At 36.6% G+C, this 27,013-nt stretch overlaps 2 protein-coding genes across 4 annotated transcripts in view; one reads left to right on the top strand and one right to left on the bottom strand.

Annotated features, from left to right (window-relative positions):
• Nucleotides 1-252: 252 nt before the first annotated feature.
• On the bottom strand, nt 253-17,992 carry CNOT7 (CCR4-NOT transcription complex subunit 7). Of its 3 annotated transcripts, none has more exons than XM_021694298.2 (7): nt 17,794-17,992; nt 16,125-16,339; nt 14,024-14,217; nt 8,862-9,023; nt 5,917-6,061; nt 3,514-3,624; nt 253-1,934 (listed from the first exon to the last, which is right to left on the bottom strand). In XM_021694298.2, exons 2-7 carry the CDS (start codon nt 16,239-16,241, stop codon nt 1,806-1,808), a joined length of 858 nt encoding a protein of 285 aa, XP_021549973.1. In that variant the 5' UTR covers nt 16,242-16,339; nt 17,794-17,992; the 3' UTR covers nt 253-1,805. The 3 variants fall into 3 exon arrangements, with proteins under 3 accessions (XP_021549973.1, XP_044767752.1, XP_044767750.1); XM_044911817.1 differs by having other exon boundaries at nt 14,024-14,102; nt 16,253-16,339; XM_044911815.1 differs by lacking the exon at nt 8,862-9,023.
• Nucleotides 17,993-18,036: 44 nt separating this feature from the next.
• The window catches only part of VPS37A (VPS37A subunit of ESCRT-I), a 43,410-nt gene continuing 34,433 nt past the window's right edge, over nt 18,037-27,013 (top strand). Inside the window, exon 1 of the mRNA XM_021694202.1 lies at nt 18,037-18,463. Coding sequence (XP_021549877.1) covers nt 18,339-18,463 — 125 coding nt within the window. The 5' untranslated portion in view covers nt 18,037-18,338. The remainder of the gene's footprint in view (nt 18,464-27,013) is intronic.

Genomic DNA, 27,013 nt, shown 5'->3' with positions numbered 1-27,013 from the left:
TCATATCAAATGGGTTTACTTTGTCTTTCAGAATAAATGCATTCCTGGAAAGGAGATAAAAATCAACTCTTAACATCTAGTTGAGGTATTCATAAAGAATAAGCTGACAGTGTTGAAATGCAGAAGGCTCAATTAAGAGACTAATAATTAGCTACAGTTAAAGAAGTTACTGAGTTCTGTTCAGCTGCCCAAATTTAAAAAAAATAAAATCTCCCAAATAAGTATTTTTAAAACAAAATTACCAGTCATCGACATATGTAAGAAACCATTTCTGAAGCCTTTATTTACAAAAGCTTTAAAAACAAACAATACCCTCTGTTTTGCAAATAACATTTTGTTTAAAAAGGACCACCCAGTTACAGCATTGTAATACCATGAATAAAGAATGTACAAAGGAAACAAACCAATGTGGCTAACATTTTAAGATCTGCTAGTATTACTGATTGAAATGTAGATAACACACATCATAACTTGTAGTCTACCATTTCAGGGAAGAGTTAATGATTACCAAAATGTCTTCCTACACATGCTCTGGTCTGGTCACATATTCTGCATGGCTAAATATTTCACAGTCTCTTTTGTCAATATATATAAAATAGATTGCAAAGATATACACAAAAAAATAAACAAGCATTACACTCCTCAGGTAATTTTAATTAGCTATATATAGATAGCCATATATATACACACATATACGGCTTTATATATAGAATATATTTTTGTATTTTGTTGTTTTGCACCAAATCTCTCCATTATTTATCTTTGTAACAACTATGAAAGCACAATTTTTTGTCTTCTAATTTAATTTGGTACAAAATATACCTAAAAACTTGCTATCTTTGGACTTTAATGAAATTGATTTGTTGAATCTACAAAGCAAGAGCATCGTAAGTATGGCTATAAAATTTTTAAAAAATTAAAAATAAGGGTAAACAGTGACAGAATAAAAAGCAGATCAAAGGGAAGTGTGCTATCATAAAATAACTGCAGCTTTAATTATCTTGGATGCCAGTTTCCCGGCAGACATTAAACATCCAATCACAAGGGATCTTTCCTGAAGGGTGTAAAGCTGGTTTGAAAAATTCTTCAGTCACAGAGCAGCCTACACATGCCAATGAGAAACTGACGGACACTAGATGTGCTTGGAAGATTAAACATTACGTACAGAAACAGCAGTGACTAAGCTCCTCAGTAGTTTTTTGTCTTTCTTTTTTTTTTTGTAGTCTTGCTGAATCAACCGTTTGCACAATGCATGTGCTATTTCCGTGGGCCAAAAACAAGTAAATATTGTATAAGGTTGGCAGATGGTCATTTTTCCAGCTAAGGAGCAAGAAAAGCCAAAGTTTCTGATAAAACAGAGGATTTGAGTCAGAATCACTCTCTAAAGTGCAAAATTGATGGTCCACAATCTCAAATAGCTAAAATTTTCCTGCAGAATGGAAGGGAGACATGAAACAGGGAAATAAATTACAGTCAGTGCTAGTTAATTTAGGAAGGGGGAAAAACAAACCAAGCCCAAGCAGGTAAAGTTTATCAAAATATTCAATATGATGCAGTTTTCCCCACTCTCTGTCACACATGCCTGCTAACAAGTATATTAAGTTAAGGCCAAATTTAACCTGAATGCTTTTCTATTTATTAAGATCTGAGATAGGAATGGTCATACTACTACTGAAAGGCAGAAAATAAAATGGGTTATGAAAAAAAAAAATAGTATTATCTATTGTTCAAGGGATTCAACCAGAGATAAAACCTATATACAAGCTTGTGTATAGCTCAAATAAAAATAAAAGGACTATTTCATGTCATGACTGCTTGTTGGCTTCCTCTTCATATGCATTCCCTGTGCCATTCTGTACATAGGATGAACCAGAACCAAGGCCATACAAATGACCACAATATTTGGCATCATCAATATGATCTTCAAAGAACATCTAAAAAGGAATTTTGGGGGAAAAAAAAAAAAGATAATTTTAACCAAAAGGTACCACTGGTAACTTGTATTTCAGCAATGTAAGTACTGACTGTTCATTAACTACAATGACAGCTCTTTTCTATGGTGCTCCTTTGAGGCCACACATTTTAAATTCAATGAGTAAGATTAATGTTCTCAAGAAGTACAGATATCAAGAGAAACCAAAGAAAAAGATTACAAAAAAAATGTATACACACGTGTCTTTCCTATTAACATTTAGATCAATATTATGAGAGTTTGTAATCATGGAAAAATGGCAGGCATTTTTGTTCCATTAATATAACAATACTCAACGGTGAAAATGAATGAATATTGCCAATGACGGGAGAAAAAAGTTTAGCCTTATAAGTAGCCTTGAGTCTACATGCACAGCTGAGTTGGCTGAAAACAATCAAACCCTAAACACGTTCTGGACAGTAAAAATCTGAACATCCACACTAGGTTATTCTTGAAGCAGCCAAGGAATATAAAGATAAATTTGTAGCAGAGAATCCACCATTAATTGAACCATTAAGGTATTTTTTAAAATGAAAGCTGAAAATTCAAAAAAATTGTTTTAATTCTCTAATGTGGCACTGGAAAGAAGTACAAAGTATTAACTTGTCATGAAAAGAACAGTCCAAATCGCTTCTGAATCAATACTTGGCAGAACAACTATTATGCTTTCTATTATTAATACAATTGCTACAAAAGTTTTAAATTTCCAGATCTCAGTCAATTCTTGAGTGTCTAAGAGGATATACTCAAAAGAATTCTATAGTTATATTTTACAAAAAGGAAAACTTTCTTTTCTTTGCAATTAATTTACAGTGAGGTATGCCTGCATCTATCACTCCATTACATAAGCTAGGAGGAGACTTGGGTTTGTTCAATTCCACTCTTCCATACCTAGCTTTATATTCAGTACTGCCTTTGCCACGTAAGGGGCTGTGCTCATTATGATTTTTGATTCAACTACTTCAGATTTACTTAACCACTTGAGAAATTCAGAACCTCTTAGTAAGATTCAATCTACTAAAAAGCACTATGTAAGCACTACTCTATAAACCCTCAAAGTGCTGAAAAATGGCATGAGCAAATGGTATTTTACCAGCAGTTTAATGCCTACAAGAAGACAATGCCAGGGAAACCTAACATGTAGATTCCTTGACTTGGCAGCAGCAGCCCTGATGTGGTCCTACAGAGAGAATTCTGGAGTTCTCCCGCTAGTGATGTGTGTGTGTCCTTGGAGAGAAGTTACTAGCCTCTGGCTTCAGTTTTCTCATCAAGAAATAGTATGGTTGGACCTACGTGATTCCTAAGGTAGTTTAAACTGTTTCATTTTTCAGTCTATGAAGAAATCATTTTTTCACTGCCCTGTGAACTACATTTCAAGAGGACTTATTTTTGAACACTCAAGTGTGTTGGACACAGCCTACATGCATCTCTAACCAGATCTTCATTTAATGAGCACTTATTGCCCAAAAACTTTTGCCGTTAGATTTTAAATGTTCTCAACCTAACAACCAACTGAGAAAAAGGCACTGATGTCTTCATACTTCTCTCATTTTGAAAAAGGCCATTCCCGTGAGCAATGAATCAGATCCTGCTTGATGCTGTGGTCCTATCCGTTCCAGCTCTAACTGTTCAGCAACTTCCTGTAAACCACCCTGGAAGAAAGAAAACCTGCCTGTCAACACAGGAACAGTACAATGCCCAAATTCACAAGTTACCAAACCTAGACACTGACCAAAATATAAATGGACTTTAGCATGTAAAGATGGACCTTATGAAGATCAGAAAAGAATGTGAATTACAAATTGAAGTATTTGTTGAATATGGGAAAAGTTTATAATTTAATAGAAAATGAGATCCTAATTGGGAAAATTTATCTTCATCATATGCTTTAAGGCATGTGACAGACAAATAACATTCCTAAAGATTTGGGGGAAGCAGATCCTATAAAAGGGAACAGGTGTACAGGGGAACATTTATCAAGTACATTCAGTCAATCCATCCATCAATATAAAAATGACCATTGGCAGTTCCTCTCAAACTTTCCTAAGCTTTTCACCAACCCATCTCTAAGTAGTTTATCTATATAATTTGTACAAAACAAAGCTATTATGACTAACCCAATCCTTAAAAATCCACTAAATGCTTAATTATGGTTTTGTTAAAAAGAAGAGTATGCTATTACAAGAATACAACTCCTTAGGAGGGTCTAAATATTTGCTTATTTTAATATTGCCAGGCTTAAAAAAAAAAAAAAAAAGAGTGAAAGGGAGGAAGAGAAAAAATAAAAGACAAAAGTAAGGAAGGAAGAGAGGGAAGGAAAATAATGGGGGGGAAAATAGGAGGTAAGGCAAGAAAGATCAGGACAAACAAAACAGACACAAATTCCTCCCTAATTGTTAAGGCAAAGGAGACCTCCTCTGCTTCACAGCTTGAAACAGTGCTCTGCACAGACAGCTCTTACTTCTGTGCTAAAAATAACATGAGGATTAAGTATCATTAGCAGCTGCTTAGGAGAGCAACAGAATAGGGGCATTCAGCATGGCTGACCATAGATCAAAAAGCACCTTTGTCATTAACCTAAATTTAACACTACAGCTCACTCAGGGCACATTTAGAATATCTGGTGTACTTAGAAATCTTCCAATTTCATACACATAGTGAGCAATAATTTGATCCTGTTCCTAAAATATGTCATTGTAGAGACAGGTCAGATTTTAAAAAGCACTTCCAAAGCCAGATTAAAACATCTAGGCCATGGATTCTCAGCATGTAATGCTTTCAGGGGGTGGACTGAGTTTCTACAGTAATCAGGCTATCCTACTTCAAGTTCACTTGAGTCAGAGAGAGAAGTCTCTTCAAATTGCACACAATCCTACTGCTCTTAGGTGCTACAAACATGGAGTAATCTTCCTTAAAAATTTCCCCAGTTATATGCCATATTCTCTAATAAGGCAAGCAAACTTTGGCCAAAAGACTACTTCTCTTCTGATTTTAAGTTCATCTGTCAAAAGCAAAGTTTCCTTATTCAACTCCTACATTGTTTCTTTCTGCTTAAAAGTAAAGCTCTTAAATTTTTACCATCTCCTAAAAGTGTAACTTTATTTGCACTTCTAAAACCTGGTAGGAGAATGTGATAAACCTGATGTAGGTTCTACCAAGCAGCCACTTACCTAAATGTGCATTTTAGTTGCAGCTTAAATACAAACACAGCTGGAGGAGGGGGGGAAAAAAAAGCCCTTCTATTCCTTGGGAGTCTGTGCCACCACTGGTGAATTCGTTCTCAAACTGAAGGAGCACTTTACATATTAAAGAAATGTTCCTTTTGAGAGAATTCATGTTCAGAAGTAACGTTATTACACATGCATTCATCAGTGTCAGAATGTAAGCTTCTGTCTAGACAGGACCTACGCATTTACAGTAGCACTAAGATCTTGACATCTTTCGGGCCAGGAAAAAATCTTTTAGCCATGTAAATTAATCCTAGGAACATGATCTATGACTAGAACCAACAAAATAATTTTTTTCAGGGAAAACTCTGTTTACTACATTACTAACTACACTGCTGGCCACCTCCGATTTTATCTTGCATGGATAGACTGTGCGCATGTTGGGCAGTGTGAACTTGCACTTCTGTGCATGAGAGCCTCGCTAGTCCTCACATTTTTGTGCAGGTTTATGATTTTAATCTGGCAATGATGAAAATCTGATTCTTGGTTTGAATTTTGTTGAAAACTTATTCTGCCAATATATGCTGAAACTTTGAAAAAGGATTTCCTACAAATTATTTATGCAACAAAAAGAATCAAATGACCAGATAATGTAATTGCATTTAATATAAAACTTAAAATATGGCTTAAAACAACATCCCAGGCTAAAATCTTATTTATTAGTCACTCAGTCTAAATAGTGTGTAGATTACAAATAGCCACTTAAAAAAGCCTTACTTTGAGATTTTTGCAGCTCTTCATGAGGTACTTCACATCATAAATGACAGGAAAAAATAATCGAAGGATCTCAAAGAAGTCAAGTTCTTCTTCAGGCAAGTTAGAGTTGGTCAGGATTTTGATTAAATAGCCAAAGTCATAACCACTACAAAAGGGTTAAATACAGAACAGAGACATATGAATACCACAGAGATGAAAAAATATTTTGATACAGATTTTAAGTGAGCCACAACTGTAGGTCAAAAAAAGAATCAACCAAACACACACACACACACACACAAAGAAGAGAAAACAGACATGTCTGTAATGATAATGGGAAAATGCCATCATCTTACCAACAGTGATATGAACTTGTCACTATTATTCAGATATCAGCATACAAATCTATACTAGCATCTCAAGCCTGCAGTCACTAGATTACTATTTTGCTGATCTCTAAAGGAAGAACTCTTTAAAAAATTATCAAAAACCACCCACAGATGTCTCAAAAAATTTTAAATAACTACGGAAATGGAAAAATAAACATGAATGGAAACGTGGCTAAAGATGTCAAAAGGTAGCAGAATTGGCAAAAATAATACAACTCTTCCCATATTTTACATAAAGAGGTCATATGCTTCAAAACCCAGAGTGGGGTGCCTGGGTGGTTCAGTCAGTTAAGCGTCCAACTCTTGATCTTGGCTCAGGTCATGATCTCAGGATTGTGAGTTCAAGCCCCACATTGTTGTGCTCCACACTGGGTGTGGTGCCTACTTAAAAATTAAAAACAGAAAAACAAAAACCCAAAGAGTAATTCCCTAATGGAAGTATTTTCATTTCCTTAAATGATTTTATCATTCTCTTCCCTCAAAATTCTGTTCCTATCTCATACGGCTCCTCAAGATATACTAATGGAAATGCTGCACATGGAAGAAATAAAAGTAGTAAACACTGAGAACTACTATCCAGAGAATAAAACACCAACTCCCACACTTTCAAATCAAGATCTCCCATCTCTATTGTTTGTTTTGTTCCATAGCTGTGTATGTCCCCACGTTCCTGTGCCATAATTACACACTTTTTTCCCTATCTATCTTTCCTTCAAGGACAAGATGCCTTCCCTGTAGAGTCTAGCTCCCAGTGATTTCTTATACAAGCTCTTTTCTTGTACTACCCTTTAAAATGCATTATTGTTTTCTCCACTAGTCTAGGAGGAATCACATTTTTAAAAATATCTTAAAATCTTTTACTTCAAATAGCTTGAAATCAGTACATATTTGGTGAGAGATGGTATTAACATATCTTTTGGGGGGATACAAACAAAATTTCTATTAATGTTCAGAATTACTTCTAATTTTAAAAAGAAAAAAAAGAAGCTTTACCATTGAAGACCGTTAAGGAATAAGCAATTAATGGCAGAAACCTTTAAATTTCCGGTAATTGGCAAGAAAGTGACTGCTATCTAACTAAAGAGAAGTCAATACAGCATTTGCTTACTACTAGTAAAAGACTGTACAAGAATTCAGGATTTATAAATATCTTAAACTAGTCTATCTCCTAGAAATAGGTTAGAATATGATGAAAATATTTAATGACATTTAGAATAAAATCTTAACATACCTTGACAAATACTGGAGTCTAATTTAGAGTCTACAATCTAAGAAGACATGAACCCTTTGTTTTTGTTTATCTTAATAACCCCAATGCCTAGAATGCAGTATTTGCTCAGAGTATTTTTTGAGTGAAAGAGTAAGTCATATACAGCAAAAGGACGGGACGATGCTTTCTATTCATAACCAGAAAAGTCAAAAAACCAAAAAACAAACAAAAAAAACCCACCAAAAAACCCCTGAAAAACATTGCTCAAGTAAAAGAGACTTCAGTCTTGTCTCCTGAGATATAGGCTCAAATGGAGAACAGAAAGAAAAGATGACAGGTGACAATTAGTATGTTCAATACCTTCAACTCAAAAATTACTGCCTAGTACTACATCAGAGTTTGCAATATGAACAGTCCTTCATTATACTCATTCCAGAGGCCAGAGTTGGAAATTCTAAAGCATGCAGGAGACTCTATTTTTTAAAAAAATGTCTGAAATGGACCTAATATAAGAACATTAATAGAAGGCCAAATAAAATAATTCCCAAGGCCACTTTTAGTCCCAGTGCTTCCTGTTTGTTTAGTGTACCTCAATAGAAAAACTCTTTACCTGGAAGTCTATTTTTACAAAATGGAACTAATTCCCTTTCTAGAAATTCTCTTTAACAATCCAGTTTTATTTTATAATAAGAATTAAAAATGACCATTTACTGAAAATTTATTGTGTGTAAAACCTTTTACCAAAATGCTCTAAATATATTATTGGTCATTACAACAAGATATTTACCTAAGTGATGTCTACCTAATAACTCTTCTTTAAAAAAAAATTAAAATCCACTACCCCCACCCACTTCTAACATTCTCTTTGCTGTTTTTTTCTCCATAGCACTTATGAACATCTAACAAACCACAATATAAAAATTGGCTACTCCCACCAGAATATAAACTTCACGAGGATGAGGATTTTAGTCTGTTTTGTTCACAGCATAATTCCTAGAATCTTATACCAGAGTGCTTGGCATTGGTAGATATTAAATAAATATTTTCTTAATGAATGAATGGTTTCATTCTAAGTCCCAGAAATGTTAAATAACCCTTGGTAACATTGATTCCAAATGGCATTGCTGGATTTAAACCAAGATCTACTTTGTCAGCCTCTTTCCACTACGCAATACTGTCTCTCTCATTGGCTAAAAATGAAACACATACCTTTAAATTAACCCTTAAGTAGACCAACATTAGCTTCTTGAGAGGAGACTGCTACATGGCAGCCAGTTCCTTGTAGAACTAAGCCTGAAAGTACTGAAACAGTGACCCACACCAAGGAAATGGAAACACAAATGCTATTTTCAATGCAATCTTTTTACCTATGAAATGATAACCATTTGACCCCTTCGCAGAGGACCACTCCTGATGTCATAAGAAGTTCTGCAAAGTACTGGGTCTCAATTCCTTCCTCCTCATGTTTTTTAAACTGGATGCCAGATGTTGTTAGTAGCTCTATAGAGTCCTGGGCATACATGTCCTCCCTGGCAGGGGAAAAAGAAAGACAACCTTCAAATGTGCCATACTTCAAACAAACTGTTTTTCTCCCACTTACATCTACAACCTACAGTGCCAGAAACAACAAAACAGAGGATTGGCTTGGGTCCGATTATTCCAATGTTCCACATATAGAAAGGAAAATACAATTTAAATATTGTATGTAATAAGGTTATTATTTTAGAAAAGTGTTCAGTAAATCATCTTTCAAAACAGTCCAAGGGTGAGATTTTAATTTTTACTATCGATTCAATGTCATTAGCCTTTCACAAGTTAAATATATTTAACTGAGTTTGAAAAAAGGGTCTTCTACTCACCAGGAGCTACCACCACAAAGTGAACATGTTCTTTTCAGGGGCTTTAGTCTCAGCAGCCTTTTTATTGCTGCCAGATGGAGCTGTAGCCACAGGGGCGACAGCCTATATCCATCTCCCATGTCCCAGCAGCAACGGTAAGGATACCAAGAGGAAAACATCTGATATGGCTAAGTTAAAACTGCATTCCACCCTAAAGAAAAAGGAGTTTCCTCCTCTCACTAATGTTGAGCCTTTCAAATGGCTCCAATAAACAGTAAAATGTTTAAAATGAAAGACTGTGCTATAATAGCAATAATTTCTTCTAACAATCTTAATCCTAGAAAATCACCTCCCAAATATCAAGCCAGGAAATCTAAATATAAACCAACCCTTCAAGATTTTACTGAAGCCAAAAAGAAAGCCCTAATTTCTAGGCACAAACACACAGATATCCAAAATGTTAAGTTAAATTAAAAAAAGGATCAAAAGAAAGGTATAGGTTTCTGAGAATACATGAAAAGTATTTTATGCATTGCCCACTGCATTTTTTAATTTACTTTTTAAATTACAAGAATACTGGTTTCCACCACTTAACAAAAGAAAATTCTATTAAAAGCTTTAACAAAACTAAGCCAAAAGAAAAATTAATTTAGGTGAAAAGGTATTCTTACAGTCTATTCTTTGGAAATCGGTCTGCTTCTAAATGTCTTTGAAAAATAACAAAACATAATGTTGTATGGTGCCAGATGGTAAATACACTTATTGTGGTGAGCACTGTACAATGTACAGAATCATTAAATCACTATGTTATGCACCTGAAACTAATATAACGTATGTGAACTATACCTAAATATAAAAATTTAAAAAACAAACAAACAAAAACTAGCCACTGGAACATCTGAAAAAACAGAGGGGAACTGTAATCATCACTTTAGGTCAAAATTTCCCCCAGGAAAACCCTTTAGGAAGGATATCTGAATAAATCTAACACTAAACAACAGATATCATTGGCCTTATACACTAAAAATATGTATCTTAAACAACTAAAATCTCACTCATCAGGCTCTGATGCTCACATTGAGAGGCATACTTTAGCAAATTATAACCAACCCAGAGCGTAAGATTCTTTCTCTAGGCTTACATTATTCTGGGCCATATACTCACTTTATCTTTATTTTAGTACACTCTACCAGAATGTGAGCTTCAAGACGGCAATTAATTTTTGTCTCTTTTGTTTAATGTCTATCACCACATCAAAAAACATATGAAGTAGAACAGTGAGTATTGCACTATTTAAGTCAGAATTTCCCAAACTTGCCCAATGACAGCAATCATCCAGGGAGCTTACCAAAAATATGGATTCCCAGGTCCTCTACCTAGACCTATTGAATCACAACATCCAGGAAAAAGATCTGGGTAAGTACCTCAGGTGTTTAATGATCAACAAGTTTGGTTTAAAAAAAAAAAAATGCATAAAATTACTTCTCTTTTTTTCTGTATAGTTCACATAACTCAATGCAGATTAAGCTAATGTACTATCATTTAAATTTCTTTGGAGTAAATATTTTAAAACTTGGAACCAATTCCATGCTTTATAATGCCCAACTCATTAGAAGAGAAAGCTGAAAGCTCCATAGAGATAGGCTAATAAAACTCTAAATAGGATAAAGAAAATTTCCTGCTGGTAGGGAAACTCCATAATTGTTACAATTTAGTTCTCCAAATCAACAGACTGTCCCCTTCCCACAGTATCCACCACTTCAAGTTTTGAAATCATTCCTCACCTTCAAAAATCCTAGTACATGTAGGAATATATTAAAGGATGCAAATCTCAAAAAAGTCGTCAAAACACTGTGTAGTCAAAAAAATGTAAGGACTGCTGCAGGTGCAGGGATTGGCTTACTGATTAGAACAATCTGTTCAGAACAGCAATGAACAGTCATGTAATTGCTCCTAACACTAACCAACTACTGAAGTTTAAGGTGGCAAAATATCCAGGTATAATAACTGAACGGGAGTGAAAGCCATGTACAAATCCCTAAAAAAAGTTTTCCCAAAAAGCAGAGATACAAGGCTACTCAAATTATATCCTAAAAACAGAAACTAACTTAACTAGGTATGTTAAATCCAATAAATATATTTTTCACCGTTTTTTAAAGTAGGCTCCATGTCCAACATGGGGCTTGAACTCACAACCCCAAGATCAAGAGTCACACTCTCTATGGACTGAGCCAGCCAGGCGCCCCTACTTTTTGACCTACCTACAAGTATAAACTTAGCCTACTACACAAATTAACATTTTTAAACACAGCAGATTAAATATTTTACAATTTGGAAATGCTTTCCAACCTCAATCCATTCCTGGCTCACCATACATTTTATATTTTAAAACATGCACCCTATATATTTAAGTTTTGCTAAAAATCATGAGCAAAGGCAAACCAGGATACAGACTGTCACAAATGCATAAATGGTCACTAAACTTAATATTTAATGAACTCAAACCAAGAACACATAAGATGCTCAAAAAATCTGCAAAGACTATATGAATGACAACAGGAACAGCCTGCAACTCCATACCTGACAACTGCCTTTTAGCCTTCAAATGCCTATGCATTATCCATAAAACAAAATCAAAACTACCCTTTGTTTGATTCTGCTGTCTTTTCCACTTACAGTCCTCCCTATATCTCCTCTCCTCTACCATTTTCCTTAAATGAGTTATCAGCTTCCTTTCTGTTACCACTGAACCCACAATCTCTTGTAATCTCTATTATACTATTAAAATGATTCAAATACTAATTATTGCAATCATCAAATTGATGTTTTAGAAATTCGTTCTCATCTCCTTTGAGATAACTGTCTTCTGCACAGCTCATCAATATTCTACTTCAATTTTCATTTTACACATCAACTCCAAATTCAGTTTAGGGAGAATACATTGATCATTATCTAACAATCTAGCAATTCTAATTTTTGGACTTTGGCAATGGAGAGCAGACAGAAATGTTACAGGAACACTAAGTTGTAAAGACCATGACCAACCTTCCTCAACACTATATCCCTCACACCTAACACAGCTGCTGACACATTCTAGGTACTCAATAAAAAAGTCAATTTTCATCTTTCTTCAAAATATCCAAGATTCTATTCATGGTACCCTGTCTTCATATTAGGTAGTCCCAGTTTTATCTTCCAAATAATTGTTTCCACTTAAATAGTACATTCTACTACATCCTTCTTAAAAATGTCTTCTTAGACATTAACATTAGTATAAATGGTAGCAAAACCTGGTAACAAGTAGCCCTCTCTGTATAAGAAAAAAATGTCTTTCAAAGACTATAATAATAAGGCAGTTGTTATCGTAACACAGTGTTTCTAGAAAAGGAAAATACCAATTTTACCAAAATGGGAGACATGGGTGGGTCACTTCCTACTCATGTATTTATATCACAACAGTATCTCAGTTAAAAAAGTGTTTTAATGATCCAACTTGGGAAAAAAGTAACATAGAACAAATGAAATGGTGATGAACTAATTTTAAAAACGGTTATCTTTTGAGAAAAGGATAAGACAATTTTCAGTGTTTCAGAATTATAGTACTTATAAAAGGTTATTACCAGTTAGAACAGAGAGGAGTACTTTTTACCCTTTACAAGGTTCTGGTGTATATTATGAAATCCAACAAAGTAAAACAGAAAATGAGGCTAACCGCAATAAGCCATAGTACTGTACCACTGCCAACACTACTCTCTAAAATCATCAGCCCTGCTTTTTAGATCTTATATGCTAAATATCACATTATTTTACAGAGAATGGGAGGTTCTCACACTGGCACTACTGTTAATTGTCCCACAGCTTCTTTAACTATTTTTTGAACCAAATGTAAGATCATATTACACAAGTACAAACACACAAGTACAAGATGTCAAATAGAAGGACACTGCAATGTTGTAACTTAATCAGAATTAAACTCACCTTAGAGTCAGTTTGTAAACAAACTGCTCTTACCCCAAAACACTAAACTTCCCTAAGCTATCAAGACATCAAGTAAGGAAACTGAGTTTCAACCTTGGGCTTGAGTCAGAATTCAGATTCTGAACAGTTTCTGAAAGAAATACCAAATTTAACGATACCATTACCTCTCTTATATGTAAGTTACAAGAGGTTTTGTGGGCTGATCGGGGACTGTAGCTATTATATAATTATATTGACTTGACAGGAAAATGCACCCAAGTTTCCAAGAAATGTCTTACTGCCCTTGACACATAATCCACTCACAAACTGGAGTTTGACTATAATAAAAATCTCTTCACAAGAAGGATAATTACTACAACAAAGATGTATATATTTCAAATTGAACACAAAGTTTGAAAGTAAAACTGATGTAAGATTATTTTTTCTATCAAGAAGTGTTTTCAATACCCAAAGTTTTTCAGATTTCAAAAAAAGTGGCAGTCATACTTTTCAAACAACATCTTTAAAATTCAAAGTATCTGAATATACAGTCTTCTTTATCATGGTTCTTTTATCCCATTAGAAGAAATCTAGTCTTTTGAAATTTTAGGTTTTAAATATTTCTAGGATAACTGCGCCAAATTCAGTTAGCATTTCATTCACCATACTTGAGGGAAATCAATTCCTAAAATTAAGCTAAAAAAAGTTTGGGTTATAATTTATTTCCCACTTACGTCAAATTAAATTTAAAATTAAACTGCCAAGTTGAAGTTCCTGGAGGATATTCTCCTTGCTCATTCATAAATGTCAGTCCTAGCTGAATTATCTTTAACAAGTCTACATTACATCGCAATAGTTGGTACTGATAGTCAGCATTGCTCCTGAATTCTCCAATAGGTCTTGCAACCACACCTGGAAACTCGGTGTCCTGTAAAATAGTTTTAAGATTCATTATTTACTAAATGATCAAAACCACAATCCACAAATTCTTAGAATAAATAATTTTTGGTTCAAGTCAAAGAATACTGCTATAGATAATATTCTACACATTCATCATATTCAAATACAAATTACCTTTTAACTATGAAGAGCGTTACTTTTTAGATCCATAAAATAAAACTCTACAAACTTAATGACTTTTTCTTACTTTAAATACTGTGTCAGTAAAAAATTATTATGTAGAAGACATGAATGATAAATGCACCAAGTACTCTATTTCCAAGGAAGGGAAAAAAATCATAAATTCATGTTTCTCAAAGGGTATGTGAAACTATGCTAACCGTATGCCAGTATTAAAACAAATGAAGAACTGGTTAAAAGGAATGGAAAATGCATCATACTTACCAAGCATTTCTGAGGCAAGGTTTTTCTAAATATCAAAACTCTCTTAATTTCTTGGGCTAAAATAGCACTCTCTATATACTTTAGAGAAAATATGTCATCAAAAATTGCATGATACCCACTTATTCCTGAAGAACGTTATCATGTCTCTAATGTCACTCCTTATCATCTGAGAAATGATCACTATATATTTTTGTGGGATAAAAAACAACTTCAATTCTAATTATGGGTAAGTATACCTTTATTAAATAGGTTATCTATGTACACTCGAATATTCGTATTTTCACCAACCTGCCCCTCCCTACAGAAGTACATTTATTTATTTGCATTAAAAATACTGAGGAAATGATACTATATCACTTTAATTTTAAAATTCAAACTGGGAAGCTAAGAACAAAATCTGAATACCAAATCACTATGAAACAGTAAAGAAATTAAAACTCTAAAGTCAGTCCAACTCAACAACCACTTTACTGGATATTTTGTGTTATGCTAGGTGTGTTGTGGGAGAGAAAGGATGACTAAGGCACTAACCCCTTGCTTAGCGGAACTTACAATATGGAAAACAATACGGTAACTATAATAGATGTACAAAGTACAGCAGATAAAGCAGCAAAATAATTAACTGAATAGATGGTCTAGGTAGACTGAATACTAAATGCAAAAGCAGAGATGCTTAACAGCACAGTGTGTTCATCCAACTCCACTGATGATTAAAACAAACGACAAAAAACCTGCAGATTAACAATGTTCCACTGGGGGATCTGATTTTTTTTTTTTTTGAGAAAGACATGCAGGAGCTCCCTAGCTTCTGTGTGCTCATCTGGTATTATCAGTTAAGCCTTAAGTGTTGCTGGGAGCTAACCTGGCACTCACAGCTAGGTTCTAATGTTCTTCTGTTGTTGAGTATGAACAGTTTCACACTTCAACATCAGACAAGACCACTCTGTAATCGTGACTGAGCATAGACAAAAACATAAACATTGCCCAAACCACAAAAATGACCAAACATCCTTCTATCTTGGCTAATGTTAAGTAACTGTTGCTTCTTTATAGCTTTAGTCTCATTCCAGTCTTCTCTCATTCAAGACTTATTAAGATACCCTGTTATAGAATTACCACCCTTCTCAACAGCATCCAATTCAGACCAAGGCACTGCCTCCTTAATCCCTCCCTAAAACCACCTGACAGAAGCTCAAATCCTAAAAGTCCTTTCTAACACTCTTACTCAAATGCCCCATGGTTCCAGTGGTATGCCTTTTCCCTCCCTCCAATGAGTAATAAACCCAATTTGTCACACTGCAGGAGTGTTCCTGGTGGTCTCTGGTTGGAGGACACTGACAAAATTTTCTTTTTATAATTAAATTAATCTCTACAGTAGTAACCAAATGGATTGAATTCAAGACTTTTAAAATCCCTCTTCCTCTTAAAAAAAAAAAAAATCCCTCTTCCTCTTTTATCAGAAGCATCTTAAGGATTTGATGATAGGCATACCATAGCAACGTAATTATATTTTCTGATAACTTGACGAATTTTCTTCATCTCTTCATCCAGGTTGCAAGCCCAAACTTCACAAATTCTTTGGCTATGATCTACAGTTGCTGCTGGCATAGTGAGGGCACAAGAAGTCTAGATGCCAAGCATCAAAATGTTATACTTGATTGAAGATTTGTTTGTTTCATAAAATATTTTATCCTTTATTTTTGTACCTGTCAAAATAAAAACCAGTGATAATAGAAATATGAATCATAGAAGAACTGAGTTGATACAAACCTAAAAGATTATTTATTCATAATCCTTGATTTGTAAGAAAATCAGTTTGGGAAATGACTTGTCTAAAATCACACATCTAATCAGTAGGGAAAAAAGAACCGCAACATAAGTTTTCTGGTTCTAATATCAATGTTAAGTAAAAACAGTGTTTTTTATGTGTACATACTAATCATTTTTAAAAAATTTAACATTAAAGATTACTCTGAATTCAACTCACTCTCCAAATAAAACTTTATAAAGACATCTATTTCCACATAGAAAATGAAAAGTTAAATAGTGATATAATGTGACGGGATCAGATATTATTAGGACAAAGGTAATGTTTGCTTTTACTCATTAACAGAACATTCAAAATCTGATTTGATTACAAAATCTACTTCAGTAGCATTTATTCAAGTCCGATTAGAAGGGACTTTTTAGTAAACCACCACCAACAACAAAAAACCAGAAAAAGCTCTTTCTGAAAAATAAGTAACAGCCACAGAAACTGAATGTCCATAACTGCAGGAAGGAGAAAGGAAGCAATAGGGTGTAAGCATTTCAAACTATTTCTAATTTCCTAAAAACCTGAGCATAAACATACATCTATTGTTTCTGGTCCATAAACAGAGTATCATGCCACATAAAGAGTACAGACCAACATTTTGATTCTTGGACAGAAAAATTCCAAATGCTCCTTCATTTTTCAGTTTGAAAAAATCCTAACAAGGGTAAAAAAGGGTATTATGATACCCCCCAAACACTTCAGTCACAAATGTAACCTCAAGTCCTCTAAGAACAGAAACCAAAGATCTAGGGAACCCCTCCCTTATTACCCTCCCCACTCCGCTAAACACACACACACACACACACACACACACTTTAGAAAGACCCTGTAGCTTAACATTGCTTTTTCCACCTCTCTCTCTACTACAATTCCAGAAGCCCCGACGAGGCACCAGAGGCCTTCTCATTACTGGAGATACAATCTCCGTACTGCAGGCTCCCAAAAAAACGAAGACAAAACAGAGCCACTCAAGTCATAGATAACTCTTCCCCGGCAAAGGGCCAGCGTGAAGGTGCTTGATAACCATTTACTGGGGCCAGACTGACTCCCAAGCACTGCTGCAAGAAGAAATACGAGGAGCTGAGGATCTAGGCCACCGCCCTCCACTCCCAATTTCCGTCCAACAACGTCGAAGCCCCAGGTACAAAGCCTTTACGTCATCAGCCCGCGCCACCCCCTTGACATACCCTCAGCCCGTTACCCTGCCCCCCTCCACCCGCCGTCGAGCTCTTCCTCCGCCAGCCGCGTTCCAGCTGGCGCCATCGCTCACCCTCTGAGGTTCATCGTTCCCGCCCCCTTTCTACTTCCCCAATCCGCCCTCCCCCCGGCAGACGCAAGATTTACTTGTGTCGCTGAGCCCGCGCTCCTCCTCTTCCTCCTCGCCATAGAGACAGCAACCAGCGGCGGTGGCGGTGGCGGTAGCGGCGGCAGCAGCGGGTGCCCCATAGACACCTCACTCCCAGCAAAAGGGAAAGGGGAGCCGGGGCTGCGCCGCACCGTGCTGCGCCGTTGCTTCTCGCACGTCCTGGCGGGGGCGCTAGGTGATGACGCGACACGCAGAGGGGGCGGAGCACGCAGGTGACGGAAGCAGGGGTGGTGGAGCGTTTGGCTGTCAGGCTACCGCACTGACTGGTTTGGGCGTCGGGACCGTGAAGGTAGAGCTCCCCGTCCCGGGCGGCTACTTTCCTCTCTCTAGCTGCCCACATAGTGTTTCGCCCAGGACCCAAGGACCCCTCAGCCGGGCTTGCTTAGAGAAGACGCGGTCCCCCAGCACTTGGGACCCTGGCGTCTCGGACTGCTCTTCCTGTCGCTGGGGAACTGCCGGGTTGAGCAGCTGGGAGAAGCAGGCCAGAGCCTTCCAGGGCCTCGGGCCCGGGGACCCGTGGAGGATGAGCTGGCTCTTTCCCCTGACCAAGAGCGCCTCCTCCTCCGCAGCTGGGTCCCCCGGTGGCCTCACCAGCCTCCAACAGCAGAAGCAGCGCCTCATAGAGTCCCTCCGGAATTCACACTCCAGGTGACTGGTCGCTGCCTCTCCGACCGGAGGAAAAAGTAGGGCGGGAGGGTGGGCTGGTCATAGCCTCACATAGCTCCTCAGGCCTGCTGCCCGCCAGCTGCCTCCTTTTGACATACCTCCCTTCGTCTTGGGTCACACGCTTGCTCTTCTATCTCTGACCCATGTTCAGGATTTTTCTCCGGATCCTTTCTCCCTCCCTCCTGCCTCACCACGGCTCAGCTCTTCCAATTCTGAGTTGTTCATCCCTCCTGACACATCACTTCTGGCTGTAATCTGTCTTAGGGTCTGTATCCAGTAGCCCTTGCTTTGCTCTGCTTCCTCACTAGCCTTTCCTTTTGCCCATCTGATTGCCACGTTAGCAGAATTGTTAAAGTACTGTACTTGGCTAAAAAGAATTGTAAAGAGTAAACTCCAGGTTTCACAGAGTGTAAAATTTGGGGGGTGGGGGAGTTGTTGTAACATGAAAGAGAAGCCAGAGGTTTTATCAGTGAATTCTTTTTGGTTGGGAATGACATACTCAATCTTCTTAAGTCTTTTAAGATTTACCCGGTTTCAGCAGCCTTGTCCCAATCTGGCAAACTACTAGTCTCTACATCTCATTTTATTATTCTTATTCCCACACCCAAGAATTGCCTTATATTCATGTTAATCTGTTGTATTCTTATGAGTTCATTTTCAGCATGGTCAGGTTAGAAATATGTTGCAATTCAAATTATTTCAAATTATTTACTGTAAACTTCAGCCTTTTATATTGCAAATCTTTATGGCTTCTAATGGTTTACAAAAATTAGAACTGCCTCCTTTTATGGATTGTGCAAGTTTATTTACTTAACAGTGTCACAGCATGTCTTTGTAAAGATGCCAACATCAGTCAACCCTCTTTTTTTAAATAGACTTTTCATACATTTCAAAAACATATATTATGAGACTTTAATTCCTGTTGAATGAACTATTGGGGAGCATTTTATCTGTTACTTTTAATAATTTTTCCCAAGCAAGTAAGTTACAGTGTAGAATAGTTTTAAATTAAATATGTTGTTAAAAGAAAAATTCACTGCAAAGTTAGTATGGCTAAAACAAGGGCTATTGCTGATTGAACTTCAGATGTTTCTTGATTCTTTGTCTCAATTCTGCTTGTTCAGAACTTTCAAAAGCTGAAAATTTATGGTATTTAACAGAAGAGTGGCATGCTATTTGTTTTAATGATGGCTTTCTTTCTGGAAAATTAAGTTCACAGAGTTCTTCAAGTCAATCTTACTCTTTTCCTTTTTTTTTCCAAGTCAGTTTTTTTCTAAATAATGTTCTGTACTAACCTGTAAGAGCTACTCTTACAAGATATGCTTATAAAATAAGTTGACTCATTTTGAACAAGCATAACAAAAGTTTGTCTCCTTAGAAGATATCAGCTTGGAAGATTGTTTATATACTGTACTAGTACTAGTAAAACCAAAATACTTTTTAGAATCACACCTTTGGAATTAATTGCTTTAAGCCTTTAGTATATCCTGTTAAATGTTCTCACTGCTGGCAAATTTTTATTCTTTAAGATTGGAGTTGAACTTCTTAAATACTCTAAAGCTTCTTACTGCTAAGGTTAGTAAATGAGGGAAGTGACTAATCTGAAATTTCTTGTGTGTTTTTTTGGCCTCCCAAATAAGGTGACATCCTAAAACAAGAATTGCTAATCTAAGAAGTTCTGGAATTGGCTTAAGCTTTAAAGTTTTTTTATAAAAATACTTGTAGTTTTATTTTATTGAAATATTTCACATTTATAAACTATATTTGGATACTTTTGGAGACAGTTAGGTCATATACTTTCAGTTTTCAAGGAATGGTACAATGCCAGAAAAAAGTGTCATCCATCTATTCTTGTTAAATCTGCCATTTGAACTCATGACATACATTTTAAAGGTAGCTGGTAAAAATGATCTATGTATGAAGTATATGATAATATGTTGCTTGGGTAGCCAAATTTCAGTACTGTAACTTACACTTAAAGATTGTTGTGCAGTAAGACACTGTGATTGGTGATTTTGAAGGTGCATTCTGCAAAAGTTGAAAGAATGTTTCAGATGATATTTTAATGAATAATATAAAAATTTCCTAAATTATGAATATCCGTATCTTGTTGCATGGGGCCCACTTCCCTGATGTTTCATACTCTATCCCTTCTTCAGATATAAGGTCAACAGCTCTTCCTTAACAAGGAAAGTATTCAAATTCTGCCCTCCTCGGTAACCCTATTCTCTCTTATACCTTTCAATTCTTACCTTTTTTAACTCCTTATAATTCAAAAAATTCCATTTAGGAACTAGTCTGTGTGAGTCCCTTCCTTAAATAAATGTAAACTCCTTTTCTAGTTACCTTAAGAAATTCTTACCTCATCTTTATCAGGCCTCTCCTAAAGGTTAGCTGAATTTTATGTGTATTTCCTCATGTTAATCTTACTGGTAGGCAGGGCAAATGGGAAACTGTCATAGATGACAAACAAAAGTTTTAACCAAAGCATAACATGTTTGTCTACTATGAAAATGGAAACTGGAAGTTATGTAGACTAGGCTCAAGGAATATATTCCACCTTCTGAATAACAGTCATCAAATACTCAGTTTACCACTAACATTCCTGTCTTTGTGGGCAGGAGTAGAATTAGTTCTGTTGTTTCTTCTGCTTCCTAAAGAAGTTCACTTTGAAGGACACTCTTGCTTTCCCACCCAAATCCATTTTCCCTGACTCTTGAAAGAACAGTTTTTATCTGGGTTCCCAGTATGCAGAATGATATACCTGAGGGAGGCCGAGCTCAAATAACGATTGTTTATGGCAGTCATTCACTGCCAGTTATCGTGGAAGAGGGACTCTTGACCTAAGCTTCTTCAATGGGAGTTGGAGGAGAAATCTGCTGGGGAGCTGCTCAAAACATTTTTTGAATAATAGAGATGTTCGAAAGGAAATTCTTATGTTTTGGATATTATTACATGGGCCATCTGGAACGGCTTGGATCATGAAAAACAGTCTGACTACTGAATGTGGTAGAGTAGAACGATGGAATGTCCATGATAATGATGTGAAATTGAATTAACCAGCTTTGGAACCTTTGATGCCTCTGGACTTAGTCCTTTTTAAGTTTAGTAACCCCTCACTGCTGTTTAAGCCACTTTGAACCTGGGTTTTCAATTACTTGCAATTGAAAATATCCCAAGTGATACTCACTTATCCCAATATTTAAAGATTCTTCAGAAGTGAAGCTGTTAATTATTTCCCTGCATTGTACTACAATCAGAAAATACTAAAAACTGATGTTCTTGTTAACCATTTTAAGTATCCTGGCTTCTCCTCTCTTAACAATATTTAAGTTAATTAGCTTCTTTTATTTCCTTAGCTCTAAAACAGTAACCTGGAGCTGTGTTGGGAATGGTAATTAACTATGTAAATTCAAAGTTTTACAAATAGTAATCTTTATTGCATTTTACTTAGGGGTATCAGCTCTCTCAAGTAAAGGACTTCTGCATTCATTTTAATAATTACATAGTAGTTCTGTGCTATTTTTATTTTACATATAATAAGGAAATCTAATTTGGGAGTTATTATGTTTGTCAGAATTGCTTTTTTCTCTTTCACTCTATTACAATGAATAGTCTCCATGAATTGTCTTAATGAAAGAGGCTCTAAACCAGAAGTTAGGAGACACTGATGTACCATTAACTGGCATGGCAACATAACCTTAATACGCCTTAGGCTAGGACCCCTGAAGTAAGAGGATCAATTGCCTGATCTCTTATTGCCCTGCCCAACTGTGAAAGTTTGTGTTGCTTCCTCAGGTTCCTGGATGTGAGCACTCTCTTAGAGATAAAAGACAAAATGAATTTGAGCAACGTAAATGGAAGTCAGCAAAAAGTTATTGCCCTTAGGAAAAGCAGCATGACCTAGGTGAATGAAAGCTTTGTAATCAGACTGACCTGGATTCTATTTTTTTTCCTTTTTTTTTTTTTTAATTCTTATGTTAATCCCCTACATTACATCATTAGTTTTAGATGTAGTGTTCCATGATTCGTTGTTTGTGCATAACACCCAGTGCTCCATGCAGAATGTGCCCTCCTCAATACCCACCACCAGGCTAACCCCCTCCTCCCACCCCCCTCCCCTCTAGAACCCTCAGTTTGTTTTTCAGAGTCCATCGTCTCTCATCTGACCTGGATTCTAATTTGGCTCCAACACACGATAGCAATGTGACCTTTTGGCAAGTTACTCAACTTCTCTGAGCCTCCAGTTCCCATTTGTAAATTCAGGAATTGTGATTCCTATCATGAAAGATTGTTAATATTTGAGTGATATTTATGAGCATTTATTAGAGTACCTGGCACATAGTAAGCATATGACAAATTATATTCCTTCTTTCCACTGCATAGAATCAATATGCATGGAACCTTTGCCTCTTAGCCTGCATGCTTCTGCCCAGCTTATTGTTTGTGAATCCCTCACAAGCTCACCTACAGCTCATTTGCCTCTGGCAGGAATACTTCTGACTTGCCATTCAGTAAGCAAGTCCATTTCAGCTAGTCTCCTCACAAATGAAATGTACCTATTTTGAAGGATTTTAGATATAATACATGTAAAGAAACTAGTAGGTACTTGGTAAATAGTTATTTTTGTTTCTTAAAAATAATGGTGCCAATCTGCATAGTCTTTAAAAATTGTTTTGGATTTTTCTTTTGCTGCCAGTCCCTGGATACCATTATTCATTCTGATTGCCCAAACCTTTAGCCTTATAACTTCCTTGGAGAGTCTGCTACTGTATAGTTGTCTACCATATAGCTGTTAAGTTTAACACCTTGTTCACAGTTAATAAAACTTTCTCCTCTAAACTCATGGGTTTCTGAGTAAGCCTAAATTCCATAATTTTTTTTCTATAGATTTTATTGTTGGCTCAAAAGGACTCATACACAAAGATGGTAACAACAAATTTGCAATGAAAAGATATGTGTATGTGTTTTAACCTGTTCAATATTACATATTTTTTAAAATATGGATCCATTGCTGGCGTTTATACTTTGAGATTTTTCATTAAAATATCCAAATTTTCAACTTTGAAAAAGAACAAGACTTTAGAGCAGTTTTAGATTCACTACAAAATTAAGTAGCAGGTTTAGAGATTTCCCATATAGCCACTGCCCCCTGCAACTTTTCTTTTAAAATAGAAATATGTGGAAGATCTGACAACAGTTATTCCACAAAGCAACATTTGCTTTGACTGAAAAGTAGCTGATACATTTACTGGGCTTTCCTTTCTCCATTTTCCCAGTTTGCGGTTACTCCCTTTTGTGCTACAAACAACAGTATGTTATCTTTTATAGGTATTTGAGAGTAAAACTTCTTTGTGGAAGGAAATCACCTTAGCTTGTTGCAATAAAAAATCCTACAAGAAGTTGCTATGCCTGTTGAAGCTATAGAAATCTACAAAATGTCAACACTGTGACTCTATAAAGGGACATTGCGCTCTTAGAATGAACTTTAAAATTATGTATGTCAAACAGTCCCATAATTAAGTGGATCTTAATTTGATACATTAAATCATATAGTCCATTTATAACCCGTAATTAAAAATTACAATTGCAGAGTATATGACATGTCATATTAACCATTTAAGAAAATTTTTCCTGTGTAGATCATAACAGCTCAAGTACTCTCTCTAGTTAATTTTCCCCTTAGTAGTATCAGTCCATACTGCTTAAAAGAATTAACCACACAAGCGGTCATTTCTCCATTGCTAGTTTAATCCAGCCACATGTACTCTTCCCCTCCTGCCCCTTAACTCCTTCCAAGCCATCTACTATCTGCTACCTAAGCCAAAAACCTGGTCATCCTGTTTCCACTCAGTCCATCCCTACTACCACTGGGCTCTATTTTCTCTGCCTTCAGTCTTAATTTTTTTTCCCACATGGCCACCAGAGTAATCATTCTAAAATTCAGATATGACCATGTATTCCTTTCAGTAGTGTCTTAACTCTTGTCCAGAAAAGCCCAGCCTCCTTAGCTTAATGGCCTGGTTTTCACAGAAGATGGTGATGCGACTAATGGAAAGTGTCAACAGGCTATTAAAAAACAAAATTCAGCAGTTAAATTTGAAGATCTAGTTGGCTTTATTTAATGATTCATGAATTGGGCGGCATCACATCTAGCAAGCAGAGGGGAGCTCCAAGGAGTTGTGCGAAATGGAAGGTTTTTGAGGAAAGAGAGTGGGGCAAGGAAGTTATTAGCAAAAGGAAAGAACTGTTCTTTGTTCCAGGTAAAGTCACCCTCCCTTGGGGGAAGGGCAAGGAGTTTTATTGGATTATTTATTTTCCTTTTGGGGGATGGAGAGGGCCCATATGACAGATTACTTCATCGGTGCTGATCAGGAATTTTCTGGAGGCAAGGTGACTTGGCATCAGAAGCTCCATTTTGGCCTTTTGATCAGACTCTCAGCTTAACTAAGAGATGTGGTCAAAATTTAAGGAATTAGCACCACTCTCAGCTGTGGCTCTGAATCCAAGTTTTTGTTGTTCCTTTTTATGACATCCATAGGTCATGACTTTTTTGCTTAACACCTTGATATTGTAACCCAAAACTGGGTTCACCTCTTGGTGGGCATCGTCAAAAGACACAACCATGCCAAAGAGTGGAAAAGGAAGAATTTTACTTGCAACAGGTAAGGAAAACACTGGGGTTTCCCAAAGCAGTGTTTCTACGAACAACAAAATTAGGGAAGTTTTAAGCTAAGGGTACATGCATATTGGTGGAGGGACTTGTTAAAGGAGAGAGTTCAGTACAGAATTAGGGCAAAAGTCATCCTAAGTTGACAGAGTCCAAGTTCCTAGGTGATTGAAGTTAGTAGGGCCAGCAAGGGTCAGCATCATTAATTCTCTGGCTCCAGTTAGTCCGTTGTCTGAGTGCGGGGGTGGGGGGGAGGGGCTGGAGGAGGCAAATCCTGCAAAAAAAGAAAAGACTTAAGAATGCACTTTAGGTCAACTTTCACTTTTGAACCAGCGCTGGGAGTTTTACCATTGATTTATTGTCTCTGATATGGTTGGGCTATTTCCTGGCCTGGTAGAGAATGTTGCTTTTTGCATTCCTTTTTGTTTCCTTAAAATCCTTAACTCCTGAGGTTTTTGCATTCCTTTGCAATTCCAGTGGCTTCTAGGCAGTTCTGCAAGAAGTGCTCTTGGTCACGTAGAGCCAGTTGATGGGGCATAGGTCATAAAAATAGCTGGGGGCCTAAAATGACTTTTGTTGTGTCCCCAAAGCTATGCCTCATCTTTCTTTTTCTGGGGACTTCTGGCCATATCTGCCTACAGTGTTCACAGGTCACAGAAGTGGGTTATCCTCTTCACTTTGACTGTAAGGTTCTGGTCTCGGAGATCATCCACTTGGTAGTTAGCAGCTGCAAATACACATTTAAAGCTTTTGAAAGGATACAGTGCACTAGAGAGATTTTTATGATAACCATAAACAGGATAATTCCCAGTTTTTGGAGTGCACTTTGGAGCCATGGTCCCTAAGACCCAAACCAGTCAAAGAAAGACCCTATTGAAAGAGTCACTCTTTTAAGGCAAGTGGTTTGCTCGGTGGTTTTTATACAGTTGAGTTTCAACTATCCCAGAAGTATTAATCCACAGGCAAACAGCAGGTGATGTTGTTCACAGCAGATAACCTTACTCAGCTAAAAGATAATCATGGGCTATCCTATTGTCAAGAACTTTGGGGGGAAAAAAAAAAAAGAACTTTAGCCAGAGAATGTAAGGGTTTTTACTGGATAGCTATTGCTTTAGCAGTGGATTTTGCAATTTCAGGAATTAAGAAGTTCCTGATCATAATCTCATTTACCTTTATGCCTAGCCAGGGTGGTAAGGACCTGCCAAAAGGAGTGAACGCTAAATCATGAAAGCCTCCTGGTAGGTCCTTTCTAACTTAACAGTGGAAACTCAGGAGAGTCAACCATTGAGATGTCTTATTTTGCTTGTGAAATGCTAGCCTGAAATAAAAGTCTTCTCTACATTCCAGAGGTTACTCCCTTTAGCAATGGCCAGGGAGATAAAGATGAAGGTGTTATCTTTGCAAGCAAATGCCAGAATAAAGGATACAAAAAAAGAAGAGGTTTCATGGTTTCATGTTTAGTTAAAGTATGAAGCCTTGTTGTCTTGTAATTTTAGAAACAGTCTACCTCAATGTTAGCTACTCCTTGTCAATTTGATTCAGAGGTCTCCAGCATCTTCTAGTTTGGAGCAGTGGTCAGGAGCACTTTAGTAAGGATCCTTCCAACAAGACTTAAGTGCTGTCTTCCTCTAATACTGGTTTCAGAATACTCAGTCACCAGGCCCTAGACTATAACCAGAGAATTGGGACCTGGGAAGGATTTTTTAGCCTGTTGATGATAGGCTTGAGCATAAGACATTAGACACTTTTAGTCATTGGTCATACTAGCATGAGACACAGGATCAACAGAAGGTTGTATACCAATAGGCGTTGGTCTGCCAGTAACTATCTTGTGTGGATTGAGTGTGTTTTCCAAATGGGGT

The sequence above is a fragment of the Neomonachus schauinslandi genome, chromosome 2 (genome assembly GCF_002201575.2).
Source record: "Neomonachus schauinslandi chromosome 2, ASM220157v2, whole genome shotgun sequence".
NCBI classification, from domain to species: Eukaryota; Metazoa; Chordata; class Mammalia; order Carnivora; family Phocidae; genus Neomonachus; species Neomonachus schauinslandi.
The sequence above is the reverse complement of the archived record's forward strand: the minus strand, read 5'-3'. Positions and strand labels throughout refer to the sequence as shown.